Source organism: Pseudophryne corroboree, chromosome 3 (assembly GCF_028390025.1).
Source record: "Pseudophryne corroboree isolate aPseCor3 chromosome 3, aPseCor3.hap2, whole genome shotgun sequence".
NCBI lineage: Eukaryota > Metazoa > Chordata > Amphibia > Anura > Myobatrachidae > Pseudophryne > Pseudophryne corroboree.
In genome coordinates this window covers 585,879,738-585,892,643 of record NC_086446.1, presented here as the reverse complement: position 1 = coordinate 585,892,643, position 12,906 = coordinate 585,879,738, and the positions used below count along the sequence as shown (strand labels likewise).

At 50.6% G+C, this 12,906-nt stretch overlaps 1 protein-coding gene across 4 annotated transcripts in view; it reads left to right on the top strand.

The window, feature by feature from the left end:
• The window catches only part of ADAMTS14 (ADAM metallopeptidase with thrombospondin type 1 motif 14), a 363,846-nt gene that overhangs the window by 232,514 nt on the left and 118,426 nt on the right, over positions 1-12,906 (top strand). For all 4 annotated transcript variants that reach the window (XM_063961436.1, XM_063961435.1, XM_063961437.1 and 1 more), the window contains exon 16: positions 2,372-2,535. In XM_063961436.1, coding sequence (XP_063817506.1) covers positions 2,372-2,535 — 164 coding nt within the window. The remainder of the gene's footprint in view (positions 1-2,371; positions 2,536-12,906) is intronic.

Sequence of the window (12,906 nt, the reverse complement as noted above, 5' to 3'; positions counted from 1 at the left end):
CCGCTCCCACAGATCCACTCTGGTATCCAGCGGTGCTGGGTAGGAGTACGGACTAGTGGATTTTGGTTGTCCTTTTCCCTGGCGGGTTACCGCACATACCTCAGGTTTAGTCAGTTAGCTTGTAGCCCCTGGCCTGGTTGTTTAGTCAGAGGGCCCCTTGTTATCACCCTGTCTCGGATTTCCCTTTGTCTCCCATTAAGACCTGAGGGGGCATCGGAGTTGGGCAGACATAATCCGCCCTTCAAACGCGGCTGCCATGGGCTCAAGCAACCATAGTCTCGCAGGGGATTTCTGACAACACGGGCGAGACAACGGAGTTAGGGCGCCAGGGGCTACTTTCTATTCCCGCTCCCTTCCCCAGCATTCCGTTCCAGTGCTCCGTTCCTTGCAATAGGACCACCTCAGACCAGAGTGCTGGAATCATAACAGCAACTTAGGGGTTGTCCGGGTTAAGGCACAGTGGTATCTCAGAATGCTGCCTTGAGTAAAGCCCATATAGCTGTGGAGGTGCGCAAGTAGTTAACTGGGGTTAGAGTAGAGGGGGATAAGTGCCTCAGTTCCCCTGCAAAGTGTCCCTTGGCATAAGGAGTGTGTGGGGAGTACCTGTTTCCAGTGGCGCTGTCCACCTTCACTGGAGCTCCCTTGTACAGCAGTGATGAGTGTGCCAGCCTCGTCCTGGAGGTTGCTCTCTGCCTCTGGGTTTCCTCTGACATCTCCCCTGCTGTCCCGCCGGCTTATGATCGCGGTCCTCCCTCTTCTGGGTGCACACAGCTCCCCTTTGACATGGCCACGTCTTCACCCCGGCTCTCCTTGTGTCCCCGCTGCAGCACGACCTGCTGCTCTCCTCTCACTTCCCGGTGGCTTCGGCTCCCGGCTGCTGCTCGCGGCGGCTCTCTCCCCTTTTCTCCAAGAAACTTATTTTCGCGCTCCAGCGTGTCCAATCGCCGCACACGGCAGCTTTCTCTTCCTTAGGACCCGTTCTGGGTCCTAACGCTCCTCTCTTCTTCTGCCTGCCAGACGGAGTTGCCTAGCAACCCGCCGGCTGATTAACCCCTGCACCTCCGGTGGTTTTCACCAGACGGAGAGGGGCTCCAAACACACAGCAGCCCATCACACATATATCAAATCAACACAGTCTCCCGGTATGTCGTACTGTAGTCACATGACATTGCAATCAGGGCCGGTTCCAGACCTTGTGGCGCCCAGGGCAAAAGTTTCCTGTGGCGCGCCCCCCCCCCCCCCCCCCCCAGGTAAAATAGAGTTGGTGCGTGCCGAAAGTGTGTGCCCAAAAATAGGGGCATGGCCTCTTCATAGGGAAGGGGCATGGCCACAGTTAACCCCCTGTACTTGTGCCCCCTGTAGCTGTGCCTCCAGTAGATGTGCCCCCAGTAGCTGTACCCCCAGCAGCTGTGCCTCCTGTAGCTGTGACCCCAGCAGCTGTGCCTCCTGTAGCTGTGCACCATGTAGCTGGGCCCCCAGTAGCTGTGCCCCCTGTAGCTGTTCCCCCTGTAACAGTGCCTCCTAGCTATGCCCCCAGTAGATTTGCCCCCAGTAGCTGTGTCCCCAGCAGCTGTGCACCCTGTAGCTGCGCCCCCAGGAGATTTTCCCCCAGTAGCTGTGCCCCCTGTAGCATTGCCCCCTAGCTGTGCCCCCAGTAGCTTGCCACCTGTAGCAGTGCCCCCAGTAGTTGTGCCCCCTGTAGCTGTGCCCCCAGTTGATTTGCCCCCAGCAGCTGTGCCCCTTGTAGCTGTGCAGCCAGTTGATTTGTCCCCAGTAGCTGTGCCCCCTGTAGCATTGCCCCCTGTAGTTGTGCCCCCAGTAGTTGTGACCTCTGTAGTAGCGTCGCTTGCAAACACCAAAAAAACAAACAAACAATATTTACCAGCCCAGCTCCTGCTTCCAGACCGCTGCTGCGCTGCCCTCCGTCTCCGGCCGCCGACTCCTCTCTATGGGTGAGACGTCATGACATCCCATAGCAGTACTGCACAAACACTAGAGGTCATTTAGGACCTCTAGTGTCTGTCACTGGAGCCGGCTGCAGCGGGCGCCCACACAGCCCACGGCGCCTGCTGCAGCCGAGTAGAGCGGGGATCAGGAGTAGCGGGGATCAGGAGTAGCGGCTCTTGCCACGGGCAAAAGGCCTGCTTGCCTGTGGCAAGAGCCGCTACTGATTGCAACTAAGACGCATTTTCCGCAAGAAAGATGTCCAACGCTAGCAGATTCTCACAGGACCGGGCATGCCAACAATGGCTGTTTGGCATGACTGCAGCAATGATGTACAAGGACACATCTGTAGAAATAGTATAATGTACAGTACATTTTACATTGAAGTTAATCAATGTTCATGTCACATTCTGTTATTGTATTACAGCTATTAAAAACCAAGTGAGTGGAAATTTTATTCTGAATGTTAAAGGAAAAGATAACAAATCAAAGACGTTTATAGAAATGGGACTGGAGTGGGAGTACACCATTGAGGATGGCAAGAAAAGTGTGAAAACAACTGGACCGTTACATGAACCTATTGTGATCTTGGTAAGCTATGAGTGTATGTGAGCCTTTTACTGTACGCTTTCACATCCACTGCAACACCTTTACCCATTTTATATTGTAGTAGTGTTCACCCTAGCTAAAATCTTAGACGTGATGTATCACTACTGTAGCCATAGCGATACATCACATATAGGATTTTGCCCTTCAAAATGAAAATATGCCCTCCTCACTGATCAGTACCCTGCAGCTAGAGTGGACAGTAACATAGGACAAGAAATAGAAAAAGACACATCAATTTACTAAGCGGGTTGGTGGTATTCCCAGCGGTTTTTGAAGAGTGTGGTATGAAAAGTCAACATTCATAATGTCGACATCAAAGTGAATATTGACAGTTTAAGGGGTCTATTTACTAAGCCTTGGATGGAGATAAAGTGGACAGAGAAAAAATACCAGCCAACCAGCTCCTAGCTGTAATCTTTCAAACGCAGCCTGTAACATGGCAGTTAGGAGGTGATTGGTTGGTACTTTATCTCCATCCAAGGCTTAGTAAATAGACCTCTGAGTGCTGACATGGAAGTTAGACTGACAGTAAAAATGTTGACATGATCAAAATGTCGACATGTACATGATGCCGGCATTTAACATGTCAACACCATAATGTCAACGTACCATTTTTGTATATTTATCCTAAACCTACGCCTTTAAATAACACTAAAGTGTACTGTTGACATGCTAAATGCCAATATAATGACTATGTCAACATTAATGAATTTTGATATTTTACTTGTCAGTCTAATGGTCATGTCAACATTCTTACCGGATAACATTTTGATGCATACCTCATATTTACTAAAGGCACAACTCATTAAACCACTCTTTTTCAAAATCCCTAACTACATTTATCCCAATTTTTTTTTTTTACATTTTCAGAATAGAATCCAACAGATTTATTAATATCGTGCTGCCTGGTCCCTGCCGCCATGTCCCCGCACCAGTGGGGTCCTGGCACCAGTACAAGCTGACAGGTGCCGGGACCGGAACATGCGCAGTAGCGGTGGCGGTACTGCGCATGCTAAAACCCTGCTTTCTATGGACTGCATTAGCTGCAGCCCATAGAAGCCAGCTAGTGCTGAAAGGCAGGATGTAGCTTCCTACAGGAAGCCAGCTGTCAGCTAATCACAGTCAGGTCTGGCAGTCCCGGAGGGAGGAAACCTCCCAATGACACTGCCTGTCCTGCGGGTGACTGGCAAGTAAGACTTCCAATAGGAAGTCACTGCCAGTCACAGTGAAGCCAGTGCAGTCTCATGGACTGGACTGCATCTGGCTCACTGAGCTGAGGTGACCCTTAGGTAAAATCCACCACCAGGGCCGGACTGGGACTAAAAATAGGCCCTGGCATTTTTGAAGCACACAGGCCCACCTCTGTGACTCCTCCCCTTACTATTCCTGACTCCTCCCACTTATTAGTCTATGCTCTTACAAATATAATTAATATTCTAACAACATACAAGCATACATCATTCTCTATTAAAATACACACAACCAGTGGTTGAAGTGGAAATTTTTAAGGGGGGGTATGGAAATGTGAAGTTTGTAATTATGCGCGTGCGCTCCAGAAAAGGGGGCGTGGCCTTCAGTGTAGTTTACCACACCATACACCCCTTATATGCATTATGCAACACAATAGTAGGACCCTTTATACTATCTAGTACTGGTGCCTCTTTCACATTATACCACACAGTATGAGGCAAAATTCACATTATAGCACCCGGTATGAGCCGAAATTTATATTATAGCACCCGGTATGAGCCGAAATTTACATTATATGCCCGCAATAGTGCAGTGCCAGATCCACAATTGCCCCCACAGTGCCAGGTATACAAATGCCCCCACAGTGCCAGGTATACAAATGCCCCACAGTGCCAGGTATACAAATGCCCCCACAGTGCCAGATCCACAAATGCCCCACAGTGCCAGGTATACAAATGCCCCCACAGTGCCAGATCCACAAATGCCACCACAGTGCAAGGTATAAAAAAGCGCCCACAGTGTCAGATCCACAATTGCCCCCACAGTGTCAGGTAATACCTGATACTGTGGGGGCAATTGTGGATCTGACACTGTGGGGGCAATTGTATACCTGACAGGTATACAAATGCCCCCACAGTGCTAGGTAAACAATTGCCCCCACAGTGCCAGGTATACAAATGCCCCACAGTGCCAGCCAATTGCCCCCACAGTGCCAGGTATACAATTGCCCCCACAGCAGCCAGTGCTGCAGCTGCTTACCGCTGCTACACTGCTGCTGCTGCTGCTCCTCCTCGGTGCTCCGGCTGTGAGGGACGGGTGAGTCAGGAGAGGAGAGCGCCCGCCTGCGCGGCTGTGTCTGGCGCGGCAGCGTATAGCGGACTTCGTTCAAACCAGCCGCCGGTTCGTGAGCCAATCAGAGCTCGCGGACCGGCGGCTTCTGATTGGCTGCCGGTCCACGAGCTCTGATTGGCTCAAGAACCGGCGGCTGGTTTGAAGTCCGCTATACGCTGCCGCGCCAGACACAGCCGCGCTGGCGGGCGCTCTCCTCTCCTGACAGCTGAGACACGCTGCCGCCGGACTGAGCGGCAGCGTGTCTCAGTGAGCGCTGGACCGGCCCACGTGGCCATCGGCCCTTCTGGCATTTGCCAGAAGTGCCAGATGGCCAGTCCGGCCCTGTCCACCACTGAACACAATTCACTTATATTGAGTATTAAATAAGGTAGGGGATAACATACACTGATTAATGAAGCAAAACATGTAAGTTTTGTGTGAACTATGCAGAGTGGTGGTAATTAGGTACAGTAGCCTGGGGACATTAAGTGGTTAGTTCAGGACCTTATATGCTGTCTAAGGTGAGTTTCCAAGGAATGCTTTACAGTTTGGAGGCTAGAGGCAGGTCTTGTTAGGAAAAGGAAAAGGAGGGCATTTCACAGAGTGGGTGCATCCTGGAAAAATCCTATTATCATAAGTAGGAGCAGGTAGTGAGTGTGGATGGGAGACACACATCTTGCCAACAGCACAGGGGTCCAGTTGTGAGATATTTTTAAGCAAGTGAGAGATATATGTTGGTGTAGTTTTGATGGCCTTGTTTGTAAGTTATACTGAATTCAGTAAAATTCAGGGACGTATTTTGGGTGGCAGAGCAGTATCAGAAGTGGCAGGGTAGTATCGGGTGGCAGGACAGTATCAGGGGTGGTAGGGCAGTTTCAGGGGTGGTAGGACAGTATCGGGTGGCTGCAAAGCAGTGCTTAAAGTGGGCCTAGAGAGGTGGTGGAACTCACCCATCATTGCCAACTTACCCCCCACCATGTCCTCCAAACCCCCCTTTCTCTAACGTCCTAAGTGGATGCTGGGGACTCCGTAAGGACCATGGGGAATAGCGGCTCCGCAGGAAACTGGGTACAAAAGTAAAGCTTTAGAACTACCTGGTGTGCACTGGCTCCTCCCCCTATGACCCTCCTCCAAGCCTCAGTTAAGATTTTGTGCCCGAACGAGAAGGGTGCACACTAGGTGGCTCTCCTGAGCTGCTTAGTGAAAAGTTTAGTTTTAGGTTTTTTATTTTCAGTGAGACCTGCTGGCAACAGGCTCACTGCATCGAGGGACTAAGGGGAGAAGAAGCGAACTCACCTGCGTGCAGAGTGGATTGGGCTTCTTAGGCTACTGGACATTAGCTCCAGAGGGACGATCACAGGCCCAGCCATGGATGGGTCCCAGAGCCGCGCCGCCGGCCCCCTTACAGAGCCAGAAGACAGAAGAGGTCCGGAAAATCGGCGGCAGAAGACGTCCTGTCTTCAACAAGGTAGCGCACAGCACTGCAGCTGTGCGCCATTGCTCTCAGCACACTTCACACTCCGGTCACTGAGGGTGCAGGGCGCTGGGGGGGGGCGCCCTGAGACGCAATAAAAACACCTTGGATGGCAAAAAATGCATCACATATAGCTCCTGGGCTATATGGATGCATTTAACCCCTGCCAGAATACATAGAAAAACGGGAGATAAGGCCGCCGATAAGGGGGCGGAGCCTATCTCCTCAGCACACTGGCACCATTTTCCCTCACAGCTCCGTTGGAGGGAAGCTCCCTGGCTCTCCCCTGCAGTCACTACACTACAGAAAGGGTTAAAAAAGAGAGGGGGGGCACTAATTACGCGCAGTATTAAAGATACAGCAGCTATAAGGGGAAAAACACTTATATAAGGTTATCCCTGTATATATATAGCGCTCTGGTGTGTGCTGGCAAACTCTCCCTCTGTCTCCCCAAAGGGCTAGTGGGGTCCTGTCCTCTATCAGAGCATTCCCTGTGTGTGTGCTGTATGTCGGTACGTTTGTGTCGACATGTATGAGGAGAAAAATTATGTGGAGACGGAGCAGATTGCCTGTAATAGTGATGTCACCCCCTAGGGGGTCGACACCTGAGTGGATGAACTGTTGGAAGGAATTACGTGACAGTGTCAGCTCTGTATAAAAGACAGTGGTTGACATGAGACAGCCGGCTACTCAGCTTGTGCCTGTCCAGACGTCTCATAGGCCGTCAGGGGCTCTAAATCGCCCGTTACCTCAGATGGCAGATATAGACGCCGACACGGATACTGACTCCAGTGTCGACGGTGAAGAGACAAATGTGACTTCCAGTAGGGCCACACGTTACATGATGGAGGCAATGAAAAATGTTTTACACATTTCTGATAATACGAGTACCACCAAAAAGGGGTATTATGTTCGGTGAGGAAAAACTACCGGTAGTTTTCCTGAATCTGAGAAATTAAATGAGGTGTGTGATGATGCGTGGGTTTCCCCCGATAACAACTGATAATTTCTAAAATGTTATTGGCATTATATCCTTTCCCGCCAGAGGTTAGGGTGCGTTGGGAAACACCCCCTAGGGTGGATAAAGCGCTCACACGCTTGTAAGGGCTCTAACCTCTCCTGAGATGGCCGCCCTTAAGGATCCTGCTGATAGAAAGCAGGAGGGTATCCTAAAATGTATTTACACACATACTGGTGTTATACTGCGACCAGCAATCGCCTCAGCCTGGATGGGCAGTGCTGGGTTGGCGTGGTCGGATTCCCTGACTGAAAATATTGATACCCTAGATAGGGACAGTATATTTTTGCCTATAGAGCATTTAAAAGATGCATTTCTATATATGCGTGATGCACAGCGGAATATTTGCCGACTGGCATCAAGTCTAAGTGCGTTGTCCATTTCTACCAGTAGAGGGTTATGGACACGACAGTGGTCAGGTGATACGGATTCCAAACGGCATTTGGAAGTATTGCCTTATTAAGGGAGGAGTTATTTGGGGTCGGTCTTTCAGACCTGGTGGCCACGGCAACAGCTGGGAAATCCACGTTTGTACCCCAGGTCGCCTCTCAACATAAGAAGACGCCGTATTATCAGGCGCAGTCTTTTCGTGGACAAGCGGGCAAAAGGTTCCTCATTTCTGCCCCGTGACAGAGGGAGAGGAAAAAGGCTGCAGAAATCAGCCAGTTCCCAGGAACAGAAACCCTTTCCCGCCTCTGCCAAGCCCTCAGTATGATGCTGGGGCTTTACAAGCAGAATCAGGCACGGTGGGGGGCCCGTCTCAATGAATTTCAGCGCGCAGTGGGCTCACTCGCAAGTAGACCCCTGGATCCTTCAGGTGATATCTCAGGGGTACAAATTGGAATTCGAGACGTCTCCCCCTCGCCGTTTCCTAAAGTCGGCTTTACCGATGTCTCCTTCTGACAGGGAGACAGTTTTGGAAGCCATTCACAAGCTGTATTCCCAGCAGGTGATAATCAAGGTACCCCTCCTGCAACAGGGAACGGGGTATTATTCCACACTGTTGTGGTACCGAAGCCGGACGGCTCGGTGAGACCGATTCTAAATCTAAAATCTTTGAACACTTACATACAGAGGTTCAAATTCAAGATTGAGTCACTCAATTGCGAACCTGGAAGAAGGGGACTACATGATGTCTCGGGACATCGAGGATGCTTACCTTCATGTCCAAATTTACCCTTCTCACCAAGGGTACCTCAGGTTTATGGTACAGAACTGTCACTATCAGTTCAGACGCTGCCGTATGGATGGTCCACGGCACCCCGGGTCTTTACCAAGGTAATGGCCGAAATGATGATATTCCTTCGAAGGAAGGGAATTTTAGTTATCCCTTACTTGGACGATTCCCTGATAAGGGTAAGATCCAGGGAACAGTTGGAGGTCGGTGTAGCACTATCTCAGGTAGTGTTGCGGCAGCACGATTGGATTCTCAATATTCCAAAATCGCAGCTGGTTCCGACGACTCGTCTTCTGTTCCTAGGGATGATCCTGGACACAGTCCAGAAAAATGTGTTTCTCCCGGAGGAGAAAGCCAGGGAGTTATCCGAGCTAGTCAGGAACCTCCTAAAACCGAGCCAAGTCTCAGTGCATCAATGCACAAGGGTTCTGGGTAAAATGGTGGCTTCCTACGAAGCAATCCCATTCGGCAGATTCCACGCAAGAACTTTCCAGTGGGACCTGCTGGACAAATGGTCCGGGTCGCATCTTCAGATGCATCAGCGGATAACCCTGTCACCAAGAACAAGGGTGTCCCTCCTGTGTTGGTTGCAGAGTGCTCATCTTCTAGAGGGCCGCAGATTCGGCATTCAGGACTGGGTCCTGGTGACCACGGATGCCAGCCTGCGAGGCTGGGGAGCAGTCACACAGGGAAGGAATTTCCAGGGCTTCACCCAGAAGTCTTCCACATGATTATAAACCGTTGGGAAAAACTCGACAGGTATTGCGCCAGGTCCAGGGACCCTCAGGCAATAGCTGTAGACGCTCTGGTAACACCGTGGGTGTACCAGTCAGTGTATGTGTTCCCTCATCTGCCTCTCATACCCAAGGTACTGAGATTGATAAGATGGAGAGGAGTAAGCACTATATTCGTGGCTCCGGATTGGCCAAGAAGGACTTGGTAACCGGAACTTCAAGAGATGCTCACGGAGGATCCGTGGCCTCTACCTCTAAGAAGGGACCTGCTCCAGCAAGGACCCTGTCTGTTCCAAGACTTACCGCAGCTGCGTTTGACGGCATGGCGGTTGAACGCCGGATCCTGAAGGAAAAAAGGCATTCCGGATGAAGTCATCCCTATCCTGATCAAAGCCAGGAAGGATGTAACCGCAAAACATTATCGCAGCATTTGGCGAAAATATGTTGCGTGGTGCGAGGCCAGTCAGGCCCGACGGAGGAAATTCAACTGGGTCGATTCCTACATTTCCTGCAAACAGGAGTGTCTATGGGCCTGAAATTGGGGTTCATTAAGGTTCAAATTTCGGCCCTGTCAATTTTCTTCCAAAAAGAACTAGCTTCAGTCCCTGAAGTTCAGACGTTGTAAAAGGGGTACTGCATATACAGCCTCCTTTTGTGCCTCCAGTGGCACCTTGAGATCTCAATGTAGTTTTTGGGTTCCAAAAGTCACATTGGTTTGAACCACTTAAATCTGTGGAGTTAAAATATCTCACATGGAAAGTGGTCATGCTGTTGGCCCTGGCCTGGGCCAGGCGCGTGTCAGAATTGGCGGCTTTATCCTGTAAAAGCCCTTATCTGATTTTCCATTCGGACAGGGCGGAATTGAGGACTCGTCCTCAGTTTCTCCCTAAGGTGGTTTCAGCGTTTCACCTGAACCAACCTATTGTGGTGCCTGCGGCTACTAGGGACTTGGAGGACTCCAAGTTGCTAGACGTTATCAGGGCCCTGAAAATATATGTTTCCAGGACGGCTGGAGTCAGAAAATCTGACTCGCTGTTTATCCTGTATGCACCCAACAAGCTGGGTGCTCCTGCTTCTAAGCAGACTATTGCTCGTAGGATTTGTAGTACAATTCAGCTTGCACATTCTGTGGCAGGCCTGCCACAGCCAAAAATCTGTAAATGCCCACTCCACAAGGAAGATGGGCTCATCTTGGGCGGCTGCCCGAGGGGTCTCGGCTTTACAACTTTGCCGAGTAGCTACTTGGTCAGGGGCAAATACGTTTGTAAAATTCTACAAAATTGATACCCTGGCTGAGGAGGACCTGGAGTTCTCTCATTTGGTGCTGCAGAGTCATCCGCACTCTCCCGCCCGTTTGGGAGCTTTGGTATAATCCCCATGGTCCTTACGGAGTCCCCAGCATCCACTTAGGACGTTAGAGAAAATAAGAATTTACTTACCGATAATTCTATTTCTCGTAGTCCGTTGTGGATGCTGGGCGCCCATCCCAAGTGCGGATTGTCTGCAATACTGGTACATAGTTATTGTTACCAAAAAATCGGGTTATTGCTGTAGTGAGCCATCTTTTCTAGAGGCTCCTCTGTTATCATGCTGTTAACTGGGTTTAGATCACGAGTTGTACGGTGTGATTGGTGTGGCTGGTATGAGTCTTACCCGGGATTCAAAATCCTTCCTTATTGTGTACGCTCGTCCGGGCACAGTATCCTAACTGAGGCTTGGAGGAGGGTCATAGGGGGAGGAGCCAGTGCACACCAGGTAGTTCTAAAGCTTTACTTTTGTGCCCAGTCTCCTGCGGAGCCGCTATTCCCCATGGTCCTTACGGAGTCCCCAGCATCCACTACGGACTACGAGAAATAGAATTATCGGTAAGTAAATTCTTATTTTATTCCCCGTGTGCTAGGTGGGGAGCTACCCTGAAATGGTGTCTTGCCACTGCCAGATTCACAATCAACTGGGGTTGGTGTTTAGAGCAAATATGAGAAATGTTGCACTTAATATCTTGAAAAAATTCAGTTATATAGGTACTGAAATACACACTGGCAACACAAATAATGTCAGCCTAAGAACATGGTGTTAAACCTCAATACACCTGGGATGAATACCATGTGCACATGTAAACACACGGTTGTGTATAGGAAATTGAAAGGGAATAGCCGGGGACCTGGGGGCTGCTTAGGCCCCCAGAAGCTGTAGGGGCTATGGTAGTGTGTAATACATTCTAGATGCTTTTTAACACCCCTCCCACCAGCTGCGACTACAATGTTAGGTCTCTTAAAAAGAAATAAAATTGTTCTATGCCGCGCAATTATTTTTCTGCCACCCCTTTCTGTTTTTTTATGGGGTATCCAAGTCTTTGTCACTTAATGTTTTTGTTTTTTTTTAAACCCCTACTGTATGTATACCCTGTGTTTGAGTCTTTTCTTTCCTGTTTGGTGGTTTCTTTGCATCGGGGGGAGTCTCCCTATGCAGACAATGTCTTGAGATGGTATTCAGTATACATATAGAAGAAGTGTCCCGGAATCCACCTGTTTGCGTAGGAATAATAATGTCATCTTCATATAATATAGGTTTAACTAGATATTGTTTGGGGCACGGTAAAGGTGAACTTCCCTGATCAAACATGCTGGAGACACCATCCTCCTACACCTTTCAAGCATAATCCCCAGCGTTTCCCAGAGCCATCCCTTCCTCCCTGCATCTCTCCAGCACCATCCCTCCCTCTGTCTCTCCAGCACCATCCCTCCCTGTATCTACCCAAGCGCCATTCCTGCCTCCCTGTGTCTCTCCAGCACCATCCTTCCCTCTGACTCTCCAGCATCACCCTTCCTGTATTTGCCCAGCACCATCCCTGCCTCCCGGTGTCTCTCCAGCACCAGCCCTCTCCCTCTGTCTCTTCAACGCCATCCCTCCCTGTATCTACCCCAGCACCATCCCTGCGTCTCTCCAACACCATCTCTCCCTCTGTCTCTCCAGCACCATCCCTGCGTCTCTCCAACACCATCTCTCCCTCTGTCTCTCCAGCACCATCCCTCCCTGTATCTACCCCAGCGTCATCCCTGCCTTCCTGCATCTCTCCAGCACCATCCCTCCCTCTGTCTCTTCAATGCCATCCCTCCCTGTATCTACCCAGCGCCATCCCTGCCTTCCTGCGTCTCTCCAGCACCATCCCTCCCTCTGTCTCTTCAATACCATCCCTCCCTGTATCTACCCAGCACCATCTTTGTGTCTCTCCAGTACCATCCCTCCCTCTGTCTCTTCAATGCCATCCCTCCCTGTATCTACCCAGCGCCATCCCTGCCTCCCTGCGTCTCTCCAGCACCTTCCCTCCCTCTGTCTCTTCAATACCATCCCTCCCTGTATCTACCCAGCACCATCCCTGAGTCTCTCCAGCACCATCCCTCCCTCTGTCTCTTCAATGCCATCCCTCCCTGTATCTACCCAGCACCATCCCTGAGTCTCTCCAGTACCATCCCTCCCTCTGTCTCTTTAATGCCATCCCTCCCTGTATCTACCCAGCGCCATCCCTGCCTTCCTGCGTCTCTCCAGCACCATCCCTCCCTCTTTATCTTCAACGCCATCCCTCCCTGTATCTACCCAGCGCCATCCCTCCCTGTATCTACCCAGCGCCATCCCTCCCTGTATCTACCCA